The 24758-nt window shown below is 42.5% G+C and overlaps 1 protein-coding gene across 1 annotated transcript in view; it reads right to left on the bottom strand.

The window, feature by feature from the left end:
* The window catches only part of snd1 (staphylococcal nuclease and tudor domain containing 1), a gene marked incomplete at its 3' end in the record, with an annotated part of 172572 nt that overhangs the window by 35630 nt on the left and 112184 nt on the right, over nt 1–24758 (bottom strand). Inside the window, exons 13-15 of the mRNA XM_080757520.1 lie at nt 23902–24012; nt 19575–19647; nt 5729–5870 (exon numbers count right to left, since the gene is read on the bottom strand). Of these exons, the coding sequence (XP_080613646.1) occupies nt 5729–5870; nt 19575–19647; nt 23902–24012 (326 nt within the window). The remainder of the gene's footprint in view (nt 1–5728; nt 5871–19574; nt 19648–23901; nt 24013–24758) is intronic.

Genomic DNA, 24758 nt, shown 5'->3' with positions numbered 1-24758 from the left:
GATTGGGTCATCCATGTGTCTATTGTGATTGGGTGCCATCATGTGTCTATTGTGATTGGGTCATAACGTTTGATCGAATGAAATCATTCTGAAGTGAGACGCAAAGCACAAACGTGCACGCTCGTTCACATCCTCTTATAGAGACGTGTGTGTGTGTGTGTGTGTGTGTGTGTGTGTGTGTGTGTTTTTCTCACAGAAAACATTTGTTTCAAAGTTACCAGTGTTGTTTTTAGCAGCAAATTTTGATTTTAGTTTTAGTCATAGTCTCTTGAATAGTTTTAATTTAGTCTTAGTCACATTTTAGTCACCTGGAATGTTCTAGTGTTCAGTCTAGTTTTAGTCGACTAAATATCATAAGATCAGATCAGTAAAACTATGCCTAAACTAACCTGAACGAACGGGCAAAAAAACAAAAAAAAACAGAAACAATGCATGTGTATAATTATTTGGAAACACATTATAGAAAAAGGTTTTAGAAGCCATAATTACAAAAATGAATGAATGAATCTCTTAATTTGGCCACGCACAATTAAACTGGATCCAAGCATTTCATTTCATATATAAACACACAGTGTATCCAGCTATAAACTCTGGGCATTCCGTTTGCTTGGCAAATGACTGTGCTGAAATGGAGATGGATTGAAATGGGTTTGTCTTTATTGCGACAATAAGCCATTCAGAACGGGAACCCCTTTTGGGGTGTTAGCATTATGTCATGCTTTAGCTATTGAAAAATAGCAGATCTACAAGCTCATAGCGCGCCACCGAGTGGCGCGCTATGAGCTTGTAGGTCTGCAATTTTTTTGAAAAATCGAAGAACGACTGACATAGAAACATGATTTTTTTTCAGAAAACTGTCAGGATGTAGAAGAATTTTTTTTAGAATCTGATCTCAGGTCAGAAGGGGATAACAGGGGAGCCTCATCCCTTCTGGAAGGGATCAGCGTTTATGCCATCATCGTGATCTGGGAACGCATACAAATCATCACAGCCTGCCAAAGATAGGGGCCTAAATGTTTTTTATTATAAGCGCCGAGTGTCAGAGTGGAGCGAAAAGCTTAACCCATTCTGACCTGAGATCAGATTCATACGAGGTTTCCACTGGACACACACTGGTCTGATTAACCCATTCTGACCTCAGATCAGATTCTAAAAAATGTCAGTCGTTCTTTGATTTTTCAAAAATAGCAGACCTACAAGCTCGTAGCGCGCCACTCGGTGGCGCGCTATGAGCTTGTAGATCTGCTATTTTTCAATAGCTAAAGCATAACATGATGCTAACACCTAAATGGGTTCCCGTTCAGAATGGGTTAAATAAAAAAGGAGTAGCTCTGCTATAAACAATCATCGCTATGAGTTTATATTTCCACTGTAGTGTGTCCACATTTACAATTTAGCCGTTTAATCCGTTAAGACCCCGAGGACAATTATAACAAAATGCACTCTAAAATGAGTAGTTCGCTAATTTTCAAGATTTTTCAAAAGTGATCATAAACAGCATACTGTATGTCACTTTGTACCTCGCTGCAAGCTTGTATATATTCTGTTTGTGAACAGTGAACGACAAAATATATAATGACAGACGCTTTAGGGTTTAAAGGGAAATTCAGACTCCTGAGATTTTTCTCTGCCATGCATAGATTAATGGATAGATGTAATTCACCTGTCAGCAAGTCAAAGGGAGAGGAGGTGATCGCATCAGCCGCTTTGTGCGAATAATAATCCCCTTTCCGATTAACCTTCGGCCCCAACCTGTGAATACTGTATATTTCATGTTTAGAGGAAATGTATATGTTGCCTTAAATTATTATTGTTATATCACTTACTGTTACTGTGTTAACTTATTATTCATGTCATGTGTGAGTGGATAGGACCCGAATGGAAACAAGGCCGCAAGGTCTTTCTTCGGTGAAATCCTTTTTTGGACAAAAATGCCTGACTGTACATTGTGCTGTTTGCATTTATGTTGCCTAATAAAGTATTCAATCAATCAATGCTCCGTCGTGCAATAGTGACTCATGCCAATGATAGCTGATCTACACGCTCACAACGAATAGGAAGGGAACCCGCATGGTCAGAGCTCAAACTGAGAATGTCCCTGAGCAGCCATCAGCTGGGTGAAGCAGTCAAAAGCCATTCCCACTCGAGTCGACATGTGGACCAGAAAGCATAACATGGATCATAATCACTCCAGTTCATAGATATTTGCACTTTGGCTCCATTGTCTGTAAGAGGCTTTATTTAAAAAATACTACTGTTAGTTTAAAAAGCACTGAATGGTTTAAGCAAAAAAAAAAAAAGAAAAGTGTACAAATGTACGACACCGTAAACCATCCAGACCTCGCGGGTCAGCCCCGGGGCAGTGTTGTTTTCGTCGACTAAAACTCAAATGAAAAATGTTCGTCAACTACCTTTTTCCACTGACGAAAACTAAATGAACACTAAGCTATGATGACTAAAACTAAGACTAAAAATACCGACAAATTCGTCAACAAATAAAAACTAGACAAAAATGTTAGGGACTAGTGGACAAGAGATCCAGTATTAGTAATTTTACCATTAGTTGCATGCTGAAAATAGCCGATCTACAAGCTTGTAGATCGGCTATTGCTATCGCTTAAATTAAATAAAAATGTTATTATTATTTTGCCCAGCCCATTCCACATGGTACACAGGAATGGGCAGGCAAAAGAATAATAAAAAATCAATTTAATTCGACTTCACAAAGCATCCTCAATACAATATGTATTGTGTATTTTGCGTCTGGACTCGGGAAGGGTAAAGCTGAGCGCTGAATGTCAAGAGTTACAGTTAACCCATTCTGACCGGGAACCCATTTTGGTGTTAGCATCATGTTATGCTTTAGCTATTGAAAAATAGCAGATCTACAAGCTCATAGCGCGCCACCGAGTGGCGCGCTACGAGCTTGTAGGTCTGCTATTTTTGAAAAATCGATCATTTTTTAGAATCTGATCTCAGGTCAGAATGGGTTAATCAGACCAGTGTGTGTCCAGTGGAAACCTCGTATGAATCTGATCTCAGGTCAGAATGAGTTAAGATTCAGCACGTTCTCCCAGCGGGGTCCATCTCAGAGTTCTAAACCGTTCTCCTGACCTTCCTGGACGCCATGGTGGCGAGCCAATAAAAGCAGAGCGAATACAAACGGTTGTTGGAAAACAAAACAACACAGTTTTGATTCCCAGCCAAACTAAATCCATACCTGGAGGTTACGGGGGGGCTTAGAACTTCTCTATAACCCATTCTGAACGGGAACCCCTTTTGGTGTTGGCATCATGTTATGCTTTATCTATTGAAAAATAGCAGATCTACAAGCTCATAGCGCGCCACCGAGTGGCGCGCTACGAGCTTGTAGGTCTGCTATTTTTGAAAAAAATCGAAGAACGACTGACATTTTTAGAATCTGATCTCAGGTCAGAATGGGTTCATCAGACCAGTGTGTGTCCAGTGGAAACCTCGTATGAATCTGATCTCAGGTCAGAATGGGATAATACCTGGCAGCATTATGGGGGGGTTATGGGGGGCTTTAGAACTTGTCTATAATACCTGGCAGCGTTCTTATGCAGCTCAACGACTCCATTCATCCCAAATAGCACGGCGGGTGGCAGCCAGTCACATCCGCTGGGTACTGTACATTTAACCCGTTCAGGCCTGAAACAAATGTCTTCTAAAAATCCTGACAGTTTTCTGAAATAACTCATGTTTCTAGGCCTATATATATATATATATCACTCAATATTTCATGTCAAGGGCCCCTCAAAAATGAACTGTAATTGGCCTCTGACCCCTCCATCTGAAAATATGTTGTTCCAGGGACCTCCTCCCCAGAAGCAAAGATTTTAGTTAAAAAACGTTTGTTCTGAAAAAATATATTCCAAAATTTGAGGCACATTTTCACGATTTTTTCAAAAATAGCAGACCTACAAGCTCGTAGCGCGCCACTCGGTGGCGCGCTATGAGCTTGTAGATCTGCTACCAAAAGGGGGTTCCCGCCCAGAATGGGTTAACTCTGAGTCTGAAGAGTGCAACAAATATGTTGCATGTGTACACTCTTCATAGCATGGCTGGTTCCATGTGTACGCTCTTCAGAGCACGAATGGTCAGCCTGGGAGTTGGCAGGAAGCCAGAGGACCACCGCAGGGCGGCGTGGGGTCAGAGGTGACAGGCGCTTCGCGCCAAACCCTGCGGTGCGGTGAGGTGGGCATCAGGTGGGTTGTGGTCGGCAATAAGGTGGAACGATGCCAACCCGCACTCCACTCCACTTGACTTCACCCCTGAAGCTAGCGGCCACACAGTGCTATCTGTTATGTTCTAATAATAATATGGACACTGTGTTATACTGTATATGGGGTTTGCAGATAATGGTTAAGAGGCCTATAAGAGACTGCTTAGTATGGGATGCTTACGTAATACACAGAGCGCGCAAAATAACAAGGAAGAGACTAAAGGCTAATACATAGTCTGGATTTTCGGTGGTGAGGTGACCACCGAACTACAACATGACGTCACCAGCCGCGGTGAAGAGCAAACCACCGCCACCGCTCCAGCCCTTCTCTCTGTTTTTACTCACCACCACTCAACGTTATCTCAGCTCCGGTGGTCACCTCACCACCGGAGCGGTGGTCAGCTCACCACCGAAAATGCAGACTATGAATAGGCCTCAAGTAAAGCAGTGTTGGTTCTGACGTTCAATCACGTGTGTGCGTGTCACTCTTTAACACACAACACTATGGACTTACAGTATGAGCTCTGCACTGGAGATAGGCGCAACATGGCTAAGATAATGGGCGTCATTTTTGTTTTTGAGAAAAGAGAAAAAACTGAACCAAATCCAAACTATTATGATATTACTTAATAATTTCACCCACGACATTTATAGCAACAATGACTACCGACAGTTACTGTAACAAAGGGAGGATTAAATTACATTGACTGCTAAAATAATTCGGGACAACGTCACAATACAACTGTACTACGCAAAGAAATGGCCCTTTTTACTACTGGGGAGAAAACTGGTGATTTGAATAATAAGGATATGGACGATTTTACCAGAGGTGGCCAGTATCACGGAGAGCTGATTCAGGCAATAAGATATAAATTCATGAATAAAAAATATAATTTACCAAAACATGTTTTTATACTTAGGCCATTATTTCAGGAAGGCGACGACATGCAAACTGCACACGGGTGCACATGCTTAAGTCTCTCTTTGTGCACATCACTCCATAACTAAAAAAACATGGCATGGATGCACCTGGGACGTATCCTCAGTGATGTATCCTGAGGTCAACGGGGTTTCGGGTCTCTCAACATCATACCCCTCACTAGTCACTACAGGTGTCACCCAGCCCGGGAGTGATCAAGTCCCAACTTACTGTAGCTACCCTCAATCAGTCCCACTAGGGAAAAACCAGGGGCACACAATCCGTTGGAACTACTCCAGAACTACTCTGCTATAGGGCAGGGAGGTACACTTCTGGCACATGGAAGGACTAGGAGGCTCTGTGGGTTGTCTCCTGTCCGGGCCCCTCCTACGTCTCACCAGGTCCACTCCTGCTCTCACCAGGTGTAGAGCGAGGACCTTTAAGAGCATGCTGATCATGTCCAACGTCATTTGGGGAGACGTGGGGGATAAACGAGGCTACGAACCTACCTTGTCCTCGACCTTTGGATTGTGTTTGTTTTTTAAGCCAGATGTTGAGTGACTCACCGGCGAGCAGGAAGGTGATAAGGCAGGTCTCTTTGGGCATGTAGAGCTTCAGTCTGGAGCCGCTGAACACGTATTCCACCACGGCTTCTGAACGCCCGGCTCTCTGGAGGAACGGGAGGAACTGCTTGGCCTTCTGTGTGTCCTGGTGGGGAGAGAGAGAGAGTGTGAGAGGCACTGTTGATTTTGAATTCATTTCATTTGGTTTTAGTCATCTGAAATGTGCCTGAGATTAGATTAAAAAAATGTCTTCTACATCCTGACTGTAAAATATTATTAGCCTAATGGAGGGAGGCGTGTATAAACTATGAACTTAGGGGGGTTGATGCTATGCCCACCACGGGGCTCCAGTCAGAGAGCAGGAAGAAGGTTGACACAGTTTTGGCATTTATGGTTTTATATGTTGATGGAGGTACAAACACACAGGGTTGGTTTATGATGAATGAATGACTCAGTGAATGAATGGTATCTGCAATACAGTAACAGAAAATACATGGGACTATTAGGAAATTAATGACTGTCAAGTTATCAAGTGAACACTGCACAAAGTACATGCTTATGGTAAATAGTGCTTTTGCTATTAAAGCTTAGCTCAAAGCCTCATGAACTAATGGAAATGAGCATGTTAACAAGTTTTCTCACTGTGAGCCATTGACTGAAAGCAGAAGGATAGCTTAAGATGCTAATGGCCACAATGTAGCTCCTGTTGGCTTAGCCACATTAATTAGCATATTCATTAATGCCAAAAACTAACTTTTTAAGCAACATACAGTATAGATGACATCTTTCACAATGAACTGTTACAACATGAATTTATATTGTACTTTATACACAAATTATTGCCTTACTTCCTCAAGAACACATTCTGTTGGTCAGGTTTGTCTGTGAAGCTGCATTTTAGAAACTGCACAGTCACAAAACTGGGGTCCTGTTGCATTAGGCTAGGGGGTGCCCCAACAGATGCCTGAACTAAAGTTGGAAAATGGGTGCTAAAGAATGACTAGAGGTTGCCCAAAATAGTCCTGTACAAAATAAGGCAAATAAATTAAGCTATGGGGAATTTTCTACAGTTAGTCTAGTTTTGGTCGACTGAATATCAGCAAATTGTAGTCGCTGATTTCGATGACCAAAAAATATACACATGTTCTGAAGGCCCAGATTCAGATCCAGTAAACCCAGCTCAGAATCTGTTCTTGAGAGAGACTAGTCCCTCGATAACATTTTAGTCTAATTTGTATTTGTAACTAAAAAAGGTAATGAACACTGACAGAGTGAGAGATAGAGAGGCAGGAAGGGAGACAGACATGTTCCTGTGAGGGACAGGCCCAGAGGGAGGAACAGAACTTCAAACTGAATAGGATTGAATGAGGCACGGCTGTCAGCAGGTGTTTTACGGGTATTCTAAAATGGAAAAATCAAGACAAAAGGCATTCTGTGACATGTTGATTCTTTGGTGAGTTCATGTATTCTGTAACGTGTTGCAACATGTTGATTCTTTGTGATCTTTGATGAGTTCATGTATTCGTGAAGTTGAACAACTGTCTCCGAAAAAGTCAACAAGGCAGACAACAACCCAAACTGACACAATTCAAGCGTGACTACAATAAAATATCACTGCATAAGTCGACTCAATTTAGATTTGGAACTTCAGCATCCAAATGAGGTCAATTTCACACTAGCTGCTGCTGACAAAAAAAAGTTAACAAATCCCGCGGGTCCCAAAAAACGTCTCTCTGCCACAATTCATCGAGTGAAAGGAACGGAATCGGTGTCATCTGTCGGAAAACTGTCCGACATCAAGTATGATTTATTGGCATGAAATCCATTCGGTTTCCCTGACATCTCAAAATCATCTCCAGAAGGAGTTAACCCATTCTGGGCGGGAACCCCTTTTTGGTGTTTTAAGCATCATGTTGTGCTTTAGCTATTGAAAAATAGCAGATCTACAAGCTCATAGCGCGCCACCGAGTGGCGCGCTACGAGCTTGTAGCTCTGCTGTTTTTAGAAAAATCGAAGAACGACCGACATAGAAACATAGCTTTATCAGAAAACTGTCAGGATGTATAGAAGACGTTTTTTTAGAATCTGATCTCAGGTCAGAACGGGTTAATGAAGTCCGCTGCACTGCTCCGACGCTCCGTGACTGGAATCGCTGTGCAATCAGAAATAATTCTGTCCCTTGTGACGCCCTTCGGCCCACTCTCTGTCTCCGTGTGAGGGAACTGTCTTAACCCGTTCTGACCCGAGATCAGATTCTATAAATATCTTCTACATCCCGACAGTTTTCTGAAAAAACTATGTTTCTATGTCAGTCGTTCTTCGATTTTTTTTTCAAAAATAGCAGACCTACAAGCTCGTAGCGCGCCACTTGTAGCGCGCCACTCGGTGGCGCGCTATGAGCTTGTAGATCTGCTATTTTTCAATAGCTAAAGCATAGCATAATTCTAACACCAAAAAGGGGTTTCCGCCCAGAATGGGTTAATGGCATGGTGGGCCGGGCTAAAAAAAAAATCACGGTTATTCAAGAGCGGCTGGCAATTTGAGGATTCATAAACTGGAGAAGAAATAATTTAAACTGTCCTAATCGAGCCACAAGCACACAGACAGACAACAAGACCATTGTGTCACCAGTATACTGGAGGACTAAAGGCCTATTCATAGTCTGGATTGTTGGTGGTGAGGTGACCACCACCGCTCCGGTGGTGAGCTGACCACCGGAGCTGAAATAACGTTGAGCGGTGGTGAGTAAAAACAGAGAGAAGTGCTGGAGCGGTGGCAGTGGCTCGTGATGTCATGTTGTAGTTCGGTGGTCACCTCACCACCGTAAATCCAGACTATGTATGAGCCTTTAAAGGAATAGTTCACCCCCTCCAGTGAACTGCTGGTCATCAAAGTATTGACATTTTAAGCATGTAGACCTGCTACATTTGTACCGATATTTTTTGTAAAAGGTTTGAAAATATGAACATTTTTCAACATGTAAACGATCATGACGATTAGGCAAAAAACGAATTGTGATTGTCTTGAATAATCGCGATTGTGTGACTAAGAATTGTGACAGGCCTGCTGGGAATGATGGTGGTGGTGTTGGTGGTGGGGTTTGTTAAAAACCGAGGCCCGTTCTACGAATGCCAACAGTTTACTGATCAACCTACGATGCTTAGATTTACCAGAAGTTAGTTAGCGCCTTACTTGATCACACTAACAGCGTCAAACAGAAGCATCACAAGTAGCAGATCCACCAGCTGGAAACACGGTGCAAAGTGACACGTTTTGAGCTTGTAGATCTGCTACTTTTGATTTTGATTTTTGAATGCTGAAAAGTAACAGTTTTGGGAGGTTTTCACCAACAGAGACGATATATAGGAACACTGGGGCTTTTTGAAGTGGTTAAAAAGGGAAACGGTGCGTCAGACGGCAGAGGGCCAGATTATACAACCTCTGGCAGAGTGCGGCAAGTCGCGGTGAGTCAGAGAGAGAGAAAGAGAGAGAGAGAGAGAGAGACAGAGAGAGAGAGAGAGAGAGAGAGAGAGAGAGAGGGAGAGAACCAGGGGGTCTAAAAGTAGTTAATATAGTGTCACAATCATGACTGAGGAAGATCAGAAGATTTGAAACGTCAGTCATTTCCTGCAGACTTTCTTGCAGCTGAATTAAACTGTCCGAGCTGCTCCAGCGTCTGTCTGTCCCTTCTGGATTTATAGTGTCAGTCATTTTAAACACTTCTACCATATTGCATAACTTGCACTACTTGGATAATCAAAAATACCAGATATACAAGCTCATAGTGTCTCACTTTTGAAAAATCGTGGAACATTTTGTGCACATATATTTGAATATAAAATCGTCTAAACATTTTAACTCAAATGTTTGCTTCTGGGGGGTTAACCCATTTTGGTGGGAACCCCTTTTGGTGTTTTAAACATAATTTAGCTATTGAAAAATAGCAGATCTACAAGCTCATAGCGCGCCAGCGAGTGGCGTGCTACGAGCTTGTAGGTCTGCTATTGAAAAAAAATGTGAAAAATGTGAAAAATCGTGAAAATGTGGCACAAATCTTTGAATATATATTCTTTCAGAACCAACGTTTTTAACTCAAATCTTTGCTTCTGAGGGGGTTCCTGGAATAATATATTTTCAGATGGGGGTCAGTGCGGCCAATTCAATATGATTTTTGGGGGTCCTTGACATGAAATATTGAGCACCACTGATACAGAAACATGAGGTTTTTCAGAAAGAAAATACATTTTTCGACGTCAGGCCTAAATGGGTTAAAAAACATTGTGGAACGTATTAGATAATAATGTTTTTATTGAACCAAACCAACGAGGGAGGAGAGAGAGAGCGCCGTAGAGGGCTGAGGTCTCTAAAGTAGCACCTATACAAGCTCTCCTCTCTCCTGCCTCATCTCCTCTCCCACACTATATACGTTTAGCCCGTTCTGACCCGAGATCAGATTCTATAAACGTCTTCTACATCCTGACAGTGTTCATTCTGACCTGAGATCAGATTCTATAAACGTCTTCTACATCCTGACAGTGTTCATTCTGACCCGAGATCAGATTCTACAAATGTCTTCTACATCCTGACAGTTTTCCATTCTGACCTGAGATCAGATTCTATAAACGTCTTCTACATCCTGACAGTGTTCATTCTGACCCGAGATCAGATTCTACAAATGTCTTCTACATCCTGACAGTTTTCCATTCTGACCTGAGATCAGATTCTATAAATGTCTTCTACATCCTGACAGTTTTCTGAAAAAAGCTATGTTTCTATATGTCAGTCGTTTTTTTTTTGAATAGCAGACCTACAAGCTCATAGCGCGCCAATCGGTGCCGCGCTACGAGCTTGTAGATCTGCTATTTTTTTTCAATAGCTAAAGCATAACATAATGCTTTAAAACACCAAAAGGGGTTCCCGACCAGAATGGGTTAGAAACACAGGCTTCAGTCTATTTGTGATCTGTGTGTGTCCCACGCATCGCGCTAAATCCTGCCGGGCCAAACCTCTGGCGCTGACGGGTTCAGGCTGATGATGCACAGGAAAGTATATCTGCGCGTTGCGCGTGTGTGTGTGTGTGTGTGTGTGTGTGTGTGTGTGTGTGTGTGTGTGTGTGTGTGTGTGTGTGTGTGTGTGTGTGTGTGCATGTGTTCATCCACTTGTGGTTATGATACAGTACGTGTGTACAGTATGTGGGTGTGCAGCAGCAGAGGAGAAAGGGATTTATATTTTTTATTCTTTTTTTAGAAATGAGTTAATTACATTAGCCCTGGACTAAGTAACCAATGAAGCCTCCACAGAAACAGTATTCTACTACCAATGTCTGCTGGTGTGTGTGTGTGTGTGTGTGTGTGTGTGTGTGTGCATGCGTTAGCGTGTGTGCGAGCATGTGCGTGTGCTCTCCCGACTTGCAGCATTCATATACTGTACTATAAATTTGTAGAAATACCGGGTCTTAAATTAAATGTAATTTGTCCTATTATTATATATTAAAATTGGCTTATGGGAGGGCCGCCCGGCCATAGCAGATGACAGCCATGTCACTCTGTCTGATATAACCATAAACAAACCAAAGTATATAAAGATGGTGGCGCGTTCCAATGTCTGCTTTTCAAATGTCTTTTACCAGTAAGTGCCCTTATTAACCCATTCTGACCTGAGATCCATACGAGGTTTTCCACTGGACACACACTGGTCTGATGAACCCATTCTGACCTGAGATGAGATTCTAAAAAATGTCAGTCGTTCTTCGATTTTTCAAAAATAGCAGACCTACAAGCTCGTAGCGCGCCACTCGGTGGCGCGCTATGAGCTTGTAGATCTGCTATTTTTCAATAGCTAAAGCACAACATGATGCTAACACCAAGATGGGTTCCCGTTCAGAATGGGTTAACTTATTGACATGTTCAACCAGTAAACTGGTCAGGCCTTTTAGTTTTAACTGTTCCCAGCACTATCAATCTGCTGACGATATAAAGGAAACTCACTCAACCTGAGTTGTGAAAACATCGATAATCATCCAGACAGGAATCTAATACTATACCTCACCTGCAATGTAAGCCCTTATACTTAGTATCATTAACCCATTCTGACCTGAGATCAGATTCATACAAGGTTTCCACTGGACACACACTGGTCTGATTAACCCATTCTGACCTGAGATCAGATTCTAAAAAAAGTCAGTCGTTCTTCGATTTTTCAAAAATAGCAGACCTACAAGCTCGTAGCGCGCCACTCGGTGGCGTGCTATGAGCTTGTAGATCTGCTATTTTTCAATAGCTAAAGCATAACATAATGCTATAACACCAAAAGGGGATCCCGCCCAGAATGGGTTAATCTACAGTTATGGACCTCAACTAGACCATAACAATGTTAGCACAAGGTCGCATATGGTGCAACATATACACTGTATTGGGCACTCAAATAGTGCAAACGTGTAGAAAGTGTTCACTGTTCATTACAATCACTGTATAGCAGTGCTGGACTCCTGTGTACAGCTCTGTACAATGCTGTACTTGTCACTGTGCCAAAGCACTGCAGCAACTTCCCTTTGTATAAAAACCTTGTGGCGCTCTTGCACAAGCGACCGGTGGAACTGATGTGCACGCACGCACGCACAGATCTTTCCTTTTTTTTGGCACAATCAATCAAATATATATTAACCCATTTTGCGCGGGAACCCCTTTTTGGTGTTAGCATTATGTTATGCTTTAGCTATTGAAAAATAGCAGATCTACAAGCTCATAGCGCGCCACCGAGTGGCGCGCTACGAGCTTGTAGGTCTGCTATTTTTAGAAAAATCGAAGAACGACTGACATAGAAACAGCTTTTTCAGAAAAATGTCAGGATGTAGAAAAGACGACATTTTTAGAATCTGATCTCAGGTCAGAGTGGGTTAGTTACATCGATAACACACGTGTAGCCTATAATGTTTCCCCCCCCCTCTATATAAAAATGACAATATATTATAACTCTAATATCGTATTTCGTCTGAGCAATGAATGTTCCTGGCTGCCTGGCTGTTATACAATAGCGTGTGATAGCCTATTTTATTCATTGGCTCAATACAAAGTCAGACAGTGTTTGGGTATTCAATACAGCGCTCACACTGTCACTATAATAAAAAAATAACTTGAGTCGTCCCTTCGAGTTGAAGCCGCTGCCTTGAATTAGTTGGAATGTGACATTTAGAAGACAATAGCAAGTCGGCAAGTCGTCAACCCCCCCCCCCCCCCCGCCGTGGGAGGAGAAGCAGTGATACTTCTGCTGGGCGAAGTACAACAATGTGCACAAACACAGCAACAAGATCTGTGAGTTGCTGTGATAGGAGAAGGATATCAAATGGAACACAACCACCCTAAAGACTAATCATTGTGTATATTCCTGCACTATAAACCTGCATCGAGTGATCTTTGGTACATAGAAGTTGATCTATTGAAGATTCTGACCTTCAAATGTACATCATTGCTGTATTGTTGTATTGTTCTTTCTGCCTTGCCAATGTAAACGTATGTTTTCTCATGCCAATAAAGCCCTTTGAATTGAATTGAATTGAGAGAGTGGCCAATGGAACTGCACGAAAATCACGTTCATCTTGACGTTTACAGAGATTAAAATAGGGTGCATTTTGCATTCCGAAACGCAGTTTATAATGACCACAATATTAATACAACAAAATGTAGCAACTTTTTAGCTTGCTAACGGCCGATGTAATGTACCTAAAAACGGCCGAAATCTAAAAGAATGAGATGTACTGTAGTGTGTATATCACAGATTTTTCTATTGGCATTAAAATGACGAATTAAACATATGAATAGTGCAGGCAGAAGGCACAATCCACTGTTAATCAGGCTGGCCATAAGCCAGTTAAAACGTTTTTTTTTCTCCTCTGAATCCTCTCTCAGATCGAGGTGAACAGAACGTCGATGTTGGGGTCTCATTACTAAATTGTCGCTACCTCGCGGTTACAATATCAACGCTAGTTCTGATGACTTGAAATGACCCAATTAGCTTTAGGCGATTTTGGGGTGAGTCTTCAAAAATAAAAGACCTCGCTGTATGCGTCGGCAGATAAGTCGCAGCGCCGTAGTAAATGGCCGCCAGTCAATGAGTGTGTCGTCCCTTCACAATTATAACAAGAATAACGTGTGTGACGACATGGTGCCTGAATGGGAAAGTAATACCCTGCATACTGTACGCGTGTAAATCTTTGAATCGTCACATAAAGTCGCAGCAACGCAGACGTGACCTTCCCTCTCTCTGAAACCACTCACCCAGGTCGTTGCTGCTTCGACAATATGTTGTTAGTCAATTTACTGGGTTAACCCATTCTGGGCGGGAACCCCTTTTGGTGTTTTATTTAAGCATTATGTTATGCTTTAGCTATTGAAAAATAGCAGATCTACAAGCTCGTAGCGCGCCACTCGGTGGCGCGCTACGAGCTTGTAGGTCTGCTATTTTTGAAAAAATCGAAGAACGACTGACATATAGAAACATAGCTTTTTCAAGAAAACTGTCAGCATGTAGAAGATTTTTTTTAGAATCTGATCTCAGGTCAGAATAGGTTAACGCATTTTGGACGGGAACCCGTTTTGGTGTTAGCATTACGTTGTGCTTTAGCTATTGAAAAACAATTGTAGCTTGTAGGTCTGCTATTTTATTTTTAATCGAAGAACGACTGACACAGAAACATAGCTTTTTCAGAAAACTGTCAAGATGTAGAAGAATTTTTTTTTTAATCTGATCTCAGGTCAGAATGAAAACTGTCAGGATGTAGAAGAACATTTTTTTTAGAATCTGATCTCAGGTCAGAACGGGTTAAACCAGGCATTTTTATGTTTATCAAACACGGCAGCCCCTCTCATAGAAGCCGCTCCGTCAGCACATCAATTCCCGGCTATAATTAATTTTACGGGGTCATTTATCCTTCCTGCTGGCACATAAAGACATCGGGACGATGATGTGGAAATGAACAGCTAACCTCTGTGTCCCATAAATGATGTGGAAGGAAGCTAGTCCCCAAATATCTCCCTGTTGTACAGCTAGACCGATTTATAGGGTCTTATAGCTGATGAATCGGCCGTTATTTGAAAGTCAAAATGTGTCGCAGTGTTTGTGTGTAGGGATGTCGGTAGCCGGGTATAGCCGATGGCCTTATCCGGTTAATTAACGGTTGTTGATTATTATATATATTGTTTTAATAGGCTACCCAAAATGTAATATGCATGTGTAGGCTACATAATTAAAGATGGTAGACGAATGGTATACATTTATTTATGTTCCTTTAAGCAACATTTAACAATATAAATAAATTGCTGTAGGCTTAATCATCAACAAAACATCGCATCTGCATGATGCATGCATCTGCGCGTCTACAGTACAGAGGTCCGCCGGTTCTAGTCCAAAAGCAAAACATAAATAAGTACAGTCCAGATCGGAGCAGCATATACCTTTAAAGCCACTGGACGCATCATGGGCTAAGCCTCTTTTATTATTAAGGAAGATCAGCATGCATGTCACAGTGTTCCGTTTGTTGACTTTTCACTGACGAGAAAACCCTCAAACATCGATAGCACATGGCTAACTTGATAGCCGTAAGCCGTGCCAGTGTGGGGAGACGGATAGGAGGAAGCGGCGGTGGCTGTAAACGTTCTCCCTCCGATTTAACAATGCCAAGTAGGTCTCTGCATTGATACGGTCCACATGTTGTGTTAATCTCGTCTCGCTGTCACTCGCGTAGGTTTTGACTACCGCAAAGCTACCGTTGTAGCCAACTAGCCATTGAAGTACAACAGAGAACTTTTGGGACATTGAGGGGGAAGAAAGCAGCGCCTGAGTGCCGTTCATGCGACAAGCTGACAAGCTGGGCGGCGCAAATAACAGCAATTTTAGGCATGTGTGCAACATGACAACTGTTATTGTACAGTATTGTACAGTGACAACTACAGTCTCTGTAATGTTTATGTTGTACCATTATTAAAAATGATCTAAAATAAAGGGATTTAAGATCAGAACACGCATTTATTATTACGGAGATTAACCGTAAAGCTGATAAGCATACTCGGATTTTGCAACACTCAGTTCACACGGGTGTGGTTTTTCTTCTTTCACAATTCTGGAGAAAACGGTCGGAAAATATAGCCGATGTACAAAAGCTCACAACTCTTGAGTAGGCCTGTCACCATTTAAATTGTCACACGAATAAGTGTGATTAACGATTAAATTTATAGGCATTTATGCTTGCCTTTTAGGCTTCGTAAAAAAGGTGCACAGGGAAGATAAAGACAAATAAATCAACTATACCAAGAAATTACTGGCATTTTTATAAAATATATACTTTTTAAAAAATAGCATAAATAGCTGATCTACAAGCACAAAGTACAGAGATGACATAATCGTTTCCACGTTGAATACACGTCATACATGAACATCCTTCAACTTGGAAACGATTATGTAATTATCGTGACACCCCTAGTTGTGAGCTTGTAGATCCAATCGGCTATTTTCAGTGAAGAAATTTGGCGTAAAAGGGGGGAAAAAGACAGAGACACACACACACACAGAGACACACACACACTTCTCCATCACCCCGTCCAACGTGCTCCAGGAGAGAGTACTGTACCGTCAGCCATTACTCTATTGACTCGGACACTTTATGATCCGGCCGTTCAATCAAATTTTCATTTGGTTGAAGCTTCTCCTAATCAAGCTTCATTAGCCCAGTGATGTCTCCATCAACACCCTGGGCCCTCGTAAATAACTTAGGGTAGGATAGGACACTTTTATTAATGACAGCCATTATTTTTAGCAGATGTTCCATTGCTTTAACACATTAAGGCCTGACGTGTCTTCAAAATCCTGTTTTCTGAAAAACCTTATGTTTCTGTATCTAGTGGTGCTCAATATTTCATGTCAAGCACCCCACAAAATGATATGTAATATGCCTCCGCCCCCCCCCCCATCTGAAAATATGTTGTTCCAGGGACCGACCCCCCACCCCCACCCCCCGCACGCAGAAGCAAAGATTTGAGTTAAAAACGTTCACGCTGAAAGAATATATATTCAAAAGGTTTGCGCCACATTCACAATCTTTCAAAAATAGCAGAACTACAAGCTCGTAGCGCGCCACTCGGTGGCGCGCTATGAGCTTGTAGATCTGCTATTTTTGCAATTTTTTGCTATTTTTGCAATAGCTAAAGCATAACATAATGCTAACACCAAAAAGGGGTTTCCGCCCAGAATGGTTTAATATACGAGAGAGAGCGAGAAAGAGACGAGGTCGTGTGTGAACGTTAAGGCGTTTAGTGGCCATGTGTGAACGACCACCTCGGGGTTCTCTGAGCTAAATGAGTTCACAGTTAAAAAGATTAGAATATGTCAATGTTTCACACAGAGGAGGCGCTTATAATACAGCAACCACCGCCTCACCGCTCCGTCAAACACGCTCCGATATTGTTCCTCTAGTGTAGAACGCACTGCCCTGCCCACACACACACACACCAGAGGGAGTGCAACAAACCATGTACAACCCAGATTCGGGACACAAACAAGGGACTAAATTATTTTCGCTCCTATGCCACCAAAATGTGGAACGCCCTACCAACAGTCATTAAGACATGTGAATCCCTTGACTCCTTCAAAACCGCTCTCAAAGGACACCTATACGGACGGCTGCAATTCGAAACTGGCCCCCGTAAAATCTGAATCCCCCCCCCCCCCTTTCCCCTCACTGTATATGTATCCTTTCCCTTTTTGCTTCCTATATGACAGGGCTCGAAATTAACTTTTTTACTTGGTAGCACTGGTGCTCCCAAATTCAGAATGAAGGAGCACCAGAAAAAAATTAGGAGCACCCACCAAAATTTTACGAGCACCAATATGTAATCGATTTTTTACAATCATTATTATTACACTTGTAGCCTACAGCAGTGGTTCCCAACATTTTTCATGTCAAGCACCCTCAAATTGACACTCATTAGCCCACGGACCCCCATTTGAAAATATATGCCAGGGACCCCCATATGAGAAGATTTTTACGGCTCTAGCAGTGATTTTCAGTTATTTACATTTCAAGGACCCCCAGTTTGACCTGAATTAGGCTACCGTTCCCCATTTCTATCTCTGGGACCCATAAAATCAAAGTTAATTTAACTGAGTGTACAAATGTACAGTGAAATTGGTTTACCCATAGTATGTAGTACACTCTCAGAGTTTCAGACCCATAAGGGTCCATTTGGTTCCTAACTATCATTTAACCGAGGACCCCTAGGGATCCCCGGACCCCACTTTGGGAACCACTGGCCAACAAGCCAGTTGGTATGAGATGCTATTTTTGTGGCAATAAACCAGTTGAAAATATAATTAAATTCTAAATACTGTCTCTGCTATAATTTCTGAATTTGTAAATGGCTACAAAACCCTTTGTTTTATGTAGGCCTGCTTTTTGATTGAAGTAAAAAAAAATATATATATATATATATATATATATATATATATATATATATATATATATATATATAGGCCTACTGTATATATTTATGAGAAGTTATTTTCATACCGTCATCATAAATGTGTGTGTGTGACTCCACACATTCCATTCAATTGAGCCCTTTTGTTGTCTCTCACAGCTGAGGACCTCAGGTCCAGCTGATGTTGATCACCCAATCAGTCCACGGACTGACGGGAGGTTAGAGGAAGTAGAAGAAGCCAAGGAGATATTTCTTTAAACAATCATAACTCTGGACAGGAATGGACTAGGAACTTACTTTTTTTTTTACATGCTCAGATCTTTATGCTCTACAAGTTTAAATCATCTCGCGGGAGGGAACCGGCCCGCGACACTTTCGGTCGCGATCGTTTTGGTCGCACTACAGTAATTATATGCAGTAGCACTGGTGCGCCCAGTTATATTTTGAGATCGCACAGATTAAAATTCAGGCGCATTTGCGACCAAAATGGTCGCTATTTCGAGCCCTGTATGATGAATTCCTGTTCTGTTCTTTAACTACATAGAAGTGTCTATTTGTATGTCTCTATATGTTTTGATGAATTGACCAATGTGGACCCTGTTGTAAACAAGTGTAATGCTTAATTGGGTCGTCCACTCACAGTTAACAGTCTCTGTATTGAGTTTGTGCTTAAAATGTACTGTAATTCTACAAACTGTTAATAAATATTTCAATCAATCAATCAAACACACTAACAGTATGTCAAACACACAGACTACACTCACAATCTACTGCATTTCAATTGGTTAAATTCAGTTTGTTCAATATCTGTATTTTACGTGCAGTGAAATGTATCACCCGCCTCGCTCGGCTTCCCTCCTTCCGAAAGAAACACGGGCCAATTGTGTTCGCATATAGCCCACCCCGACAAGGTCGGATGCTTTCAACGGTGGATTCCAACCCACAACCTCTGTGGTGGTGGTGATGGTGGGCAGGGGACTTTACCACTGTAAAGTGGCTGCTCTACCTCCTGTGGCTCAGGAGGTCCTACATGTGGAAGTGTCCTTGGGCAATAAGACACTGAACCCTACGTTGCCTCCAGTGAGTCGGTCGGTGTGAGCTCGCCACCGTCGGTGTGTGAATGTGGGAAGTGAGGACTCTGGTGTCGACTGGTCGCCGCTTCACCTCCCAACGTATGAATGAATGAACCGTTTGTAAAGCGCTTTGAGCACTTGGAAAAGCGCTATAAAAATGCAATTAATTCTCTGTGGTGGTGGGCAGGGCCTTTACCACTGCACGGCACTGCACGCCACCCAAACGCCTTGAAAATCAAAGGTCTCAAATGTCTCCTGTGTGAAATGAGTAGAGTTTGTTTTGTGTGTAATAAATACACCAACACTTACCCCAGAGATATCAGCCACTCTGTGAATAGGGACCTCCTTCTTGCTGTGCAGTCCTTTTCCATTCTTGATGGCGCTGCAATCATTCAATCAATACAGACACACAGACACACACAGACACACACACAGACACACACAGACACACACAGGTCAAGAATACAGTCATAGCCACATCAAAACAAAATAATTTCTTAGGAGATATGTGATGTTATTACCCAACAATAGTTTTGGCAAAAAAAGCCAATATGGGACTTCCCTACATCTGGACATACGAGTTGTCCAGCCGACAACGACGATAAGCCGATGGCAGGAACAAATAGAAGGCTTTGAGTAATGGCTGCAGATAACAAAGAACATGTCATTCCGCCGCGAACCCAGATACGCTTCCATCCCTTAAATACCATTAGGTCCCTAACTGGAGGCACTGGATGATGTGGGTAATCTATAGGCAGTAAATGGACGTTAGAGAGAGACGTGTGCGTTCGTTGGAGAGACGATGGAAACGCGGTCGCTTCTGTACGACGACCGCCTGGAGGCTCCTCCTCCGAGGAAGATGACCGACGACGATGGTGAAAGGAATAGGGGCCCGTGTCATCGTAGGGTCACTGGCGTGGACGCCACGCTCGCTTGAGTGTGTGCGCGTGTGTGTGTGTGTGTGTGCGTGTGACTGTGTGTGTGTGTGTGTGTGTGTGTGTGTGCATGTCAGTGAGAGCGCGAACCTGGGAGGGATAGGGGAGGGATGGGGCGGGCGGGGGTGGTTCCTAGAAGGCTATAGGGCCAAAGGACTGGTTGGTGCAGCAGGAGCTAAAAATAAGACTGACATCTCTCATCATCTCCATTATTATGAGACTAGCAGGGACATCTAACCACGAGAGAGAGGGAGTGTGTGTGCGTGTGTGTGTGTGTGTGTGTGTGTGTGTGTGTGGGGAAACGCATATATATATATATATATATATATATATATATATATAAAAAAGGATAAAATGGGAAAGTATACAGAAAGGGAAAAAAGAGAGATGGACAGAAAGAAGAGGGATGATGCAAGAGAGATGGTGGATAAAGAGACAGAGAGATCTAGAGAGAGAGAGAGAGAGGGGGGGGGAGACACAAAGACAGCAATTGAGACAGACAGACAGACAGACAGACAGACAGACAGACAGACAGACAGACAGACAGACAGACAGACAGACAGACAGACAGACAGAACATTATAATGACAGAATGAAATGGAGAGACAGACAGAGTGGGGGGGGGAAGGCATGGAGAGAAAGAGAGAGAGAAGTAGAAAGGAGAGAAAGGTTTAACCCATTCAGGACAGGATCCCCTTTTGGTGTTTTTGATGTTATAATGTAGCTATTGAAAAATAGCAGATCTACAAGCTCATAGCGCCGAGTGGCGCGCTACGAGCTTGTAGGTCTGCTATTTTTGAAAAATCGTGAAAATGTGCCTCAAATTTGGAATTTTTTTCTTCAAAACTCAAATCTTTGCTTCTGGGGAGGTCCCTGGAACAACATATTTTCAGATGGGGGTCTCGGAGGCCAATTACAGATCATTTTTGGGGGTCCTTGACATGAAATATTGAGTGATATTATAGGCCTAGAAACATGAGGTATTTCAGAAAACTGTCAGGATTTAGAAGACTTTTTTATTTCGATGTCAGGCCTAAATGGGTTAAGAGGGAGAGAGAGAGAGAGAGAGAGAGATAATGGTCTCCCAGAGACTCCCAGGAGGCAACGAACCAAACATGGACTTGAGAACGAGGGAGAGAGAAGGAGAGAGGAGAGGGGAGGGTTGAGGAGGTCAGAACGAGCAAAGGCAAGGACGAGACGAGGGGGAGCAAGGACAGGCGGATAAGAAAAGCAGAAGGGTAAGTTGAATGAGAAGAAGGAGAGGCGAGGGGGCTGTCGGTCGCCCCCTATATATCCCATTTCGTGCGGGAACCCCTATTGGTGTTATAGCATTATGCTATGCTTTAGCTATTGAAAAAATAGCAGATCTACAAGATCATAGCGCGCCACCGAGTGGCGCGCTATGAGCTTGTAGATCTGATATTTCGTCTGCTGTTTTAGAAAAAATCTAAGAACGACTGACATAGAAACATAGCCTTTTCAGAAAACTGTCAGGATGTATAGAAGACATTTTTATAATCTGATCTCAGGTCAGAATGGAAAACGGTCAGGATGTAGAAGACATTTTTTATAATCTGATCTCAGGTCAAAATGGAAAACTGTCAGGATGTAGAAGACATTTTTATAATCTGATCTCAGGTCAGAATGGGATATAGAGAAAGGGGAGGGGGGGGTATCTACTCCAGCGATGCCAAGCAGATCTTAATCTTTGGCAGAGTAATAAAGCCTGTACTAAATCTCTGCTCCTCCACCTCCCTATAATTCTATTCATAGGGTTCACGTAAAGAGACGCTCTGATTTAGAGCCCTGCACATCGTGGCTCTGTCAGTCTGTCTGTCTGTCTGTGTGTGGGGCTGCCTGTCTGTCTGTGGGGCTGCCTGTCTGTCTGTGGGGCTGTCTGTCTGTCTGTGGGGCGGTCTGTGGGGCTGCCTGTCTGTCTGTGAGGCTGCCTGTCTGTCTGCATGTCTGTCTGCATGTCTGTCTGCATGTCTGTCTCTCTGTCTCTCTGTCTCTGTCTCTCTCTGTCTGCCTGTCAAGGCATGCACACTTGGATTATACACAGTTCTATGAGAGAGCAGTGGTGGAACATGGATTGCATTCAGTTTGTGTGTGAAAGCATATTGCCGTGTTCGGTGTGGAAAACGTATGCCCAGAACCGTTCAAACGCATACCCCTATAGAGGGTATGCGCTTGACATCATCAAGTTATGCAGGAACGCCCACTGAGTGGCAAAAAACTACTTTTCTGGCCTCGACAGCCCAGACATCCAAACAGAAAAGTCCTATCTGATTGTATTAAACAACATTAAACAATGTTAAACTCACTTTGCATGTTGCTTTGACACTCGATATGCCATTCACTTTATGCATGCGCATACCCTCAGATCCAATGAAGTTCAGTCCAAAGCCCTCGTTAATATTGGTAAAATATTCATAAAACCAACAGAAATCCACTTAATACCGACCACCATCAGTGGTGGCCTGGTCACTGCGTACGCAGTGGTGACCGGGTCACTGCGTGGCCCGGTCAGCGTGCTCAGGTACGCAGCATTAGACCGGGTCACTGCGTTGGTGAAATAGGCTCTCTATCACTCCCTCTCTTATGTTGATTATAGGGTCAGAGGTGCAATTCTCTATGATGAAGCCAGGCAAACAGAAATGGATTTTTTATGTTCCAAACATTCCATGCCAAAAACACAATTAAATCTTTTAATCGCAATTATCAGGATGACAATTAGTATAGTCCTCGAGTTAAATTTGTATTGGTGAAACCATGAGGAGTGCATCATGGTGGCGTCATTTGGGCTAAGCTTGGTGTGCTAATAACACAATTAGTGGATTGGATTGGACGGCAAAGTGGGCACCGTCACCTCGGATGGATACCAGGTCGACAGTGTTTTGATTTCTTGTCCTCTCCCTGTTCACTGGCCTTAGGCTAAACATCAGCCCCCCCCCACACACACACACACACACACACACACACACAATAACAAAAAGCACCATAAAACTGTTTGGCTTTGGAAGAAGAAAATAATACTCAGCCAGCCTCATATTTAATTCTCCCCCTCTCTCTCCCCCGAGAGCACAATTTGACATGGCTCTGTGCAGCTCGTAGGATGTAAACACTGCCTGTGTTCTCTGTGTGTGTGCGTGCGCGTGTGTGTGTGTGTGTGTGTGTGTGTGTGTGTGTGTGTGTGTGTGTGTGTGTGTGTGTGTGGAAAAAGTACTTTTTGAGCGGTGCCTAACCGCTCCAATGAGTTAACAACATTCACTTTGAAAGAATATATATTCAAAGATTTGTGCCACATTTTTACGTTTATTTTTTCTTCAAAAAAGAGCCACAGAGTGGCTCGCTATGAGCTTGTAGATCTGCTATTTTTCATTAGCTAAATGATAACATAATGTTTAAAACACCAAAAGGGGTTCCCGCCCCAAAATGGGTGCAATACTGCCGAGTATCCTTTGGTGCATGATGGGACGTTTTTGTATGTATGTATTATTAATATTATTATATAAATTCCTTTATATGATGTCCTAGCAAGTCAACAACTTTGCTGAGTAGCAATAATGCAAGGCAGAAATACTGTGTTACACGTAAAAGTCTGTAAATTCTAAATGTACTTGAGTAGACGTACAAAAGTATTAGGAGAGAAGTGTGTGTGTGTGTGTGTGTGTGTGTGTGTGTGTGTGCGTGTGTCTCACCGTGCTTCTGCAGCCAGGAGTTCGTCGTAGTGTGAGGAACGCTGGTCGTCATCTTGTCTGTATCTGATGCAAGTGGCCAAGCCTTTACTGACCAGGGCCTCTGCTATGTTACTGCAGGAACACAGACAAACAAACAGTGTTTTAGTCAGTTAGTCTGTTGACAAAATGTTACTGCAGGAACACAGACAAACAGTGTTTTTAGTCATTTAGTCTGTTGACAAAATGTTACTGCAGGAACACAGACAAACAGTGTTTTTAGTCATTTAGTCTGTTGACAAAATGTTACTGCAGGAACACACAGACAAACAAACAGTGTTTTAGTCATTTAGTCTGTTGACAAAATGTTACTGCAGGAACACAGACAGACAGTGTTTTAGTCATTTAGTCTGTTGACAAAATGTTACTACAGGAACACAGACAAACAGTGTTTTTAGTCATTTAGTCTGTTGACAAAATGTTACTACAGGAACACAGACAGACAGTGTTTTAGTCATTTAGTCTGTTGACAAAATGTTACTGCAGGAACACAGACAGACAGTGTTTTAGTCATTTAGTGTTTTGACAAAAAAAACATTACATTTAATTTTAGCCACATTTGTGTGTCATCTGAAAAGTTTTTAGATTTAGTCCAGTTTCAATTAAAATGTAAGCTTTTAGTTTAGACTAAATCTACAGTTGATTTTGTCGACAAAACATTGGCGTGACTTACTGGTGCCCTAATGTCTGATTTTACACTTGGTTGCATGCTGAAAAACACCTGAGTCCTACTGGATCTCTTCTCCACTAGTCCCTCCTTAACATTTAGTTCTACTGGATCTCTTCTCCACTAGTCCCTCCTTAACATTTAGTTCTACTGG

Source organism: Protomyctophum bolini, assembly GCF_963924005.1.
Source record: "Protomyctophum bolini genome assembly, chromosome: 23".
Taxonomy (NCBI): Eukaryota; Metazoa; Chordata; class Actinopteri; order Myctophiformes; family Myctophidae; genus Protomyctophum; species Protomyctophum bolini.
Note: the sequence above shows the minus strand (reverse complement) of the source record. Positions and strands in the feature narration are given on the sequence as shown.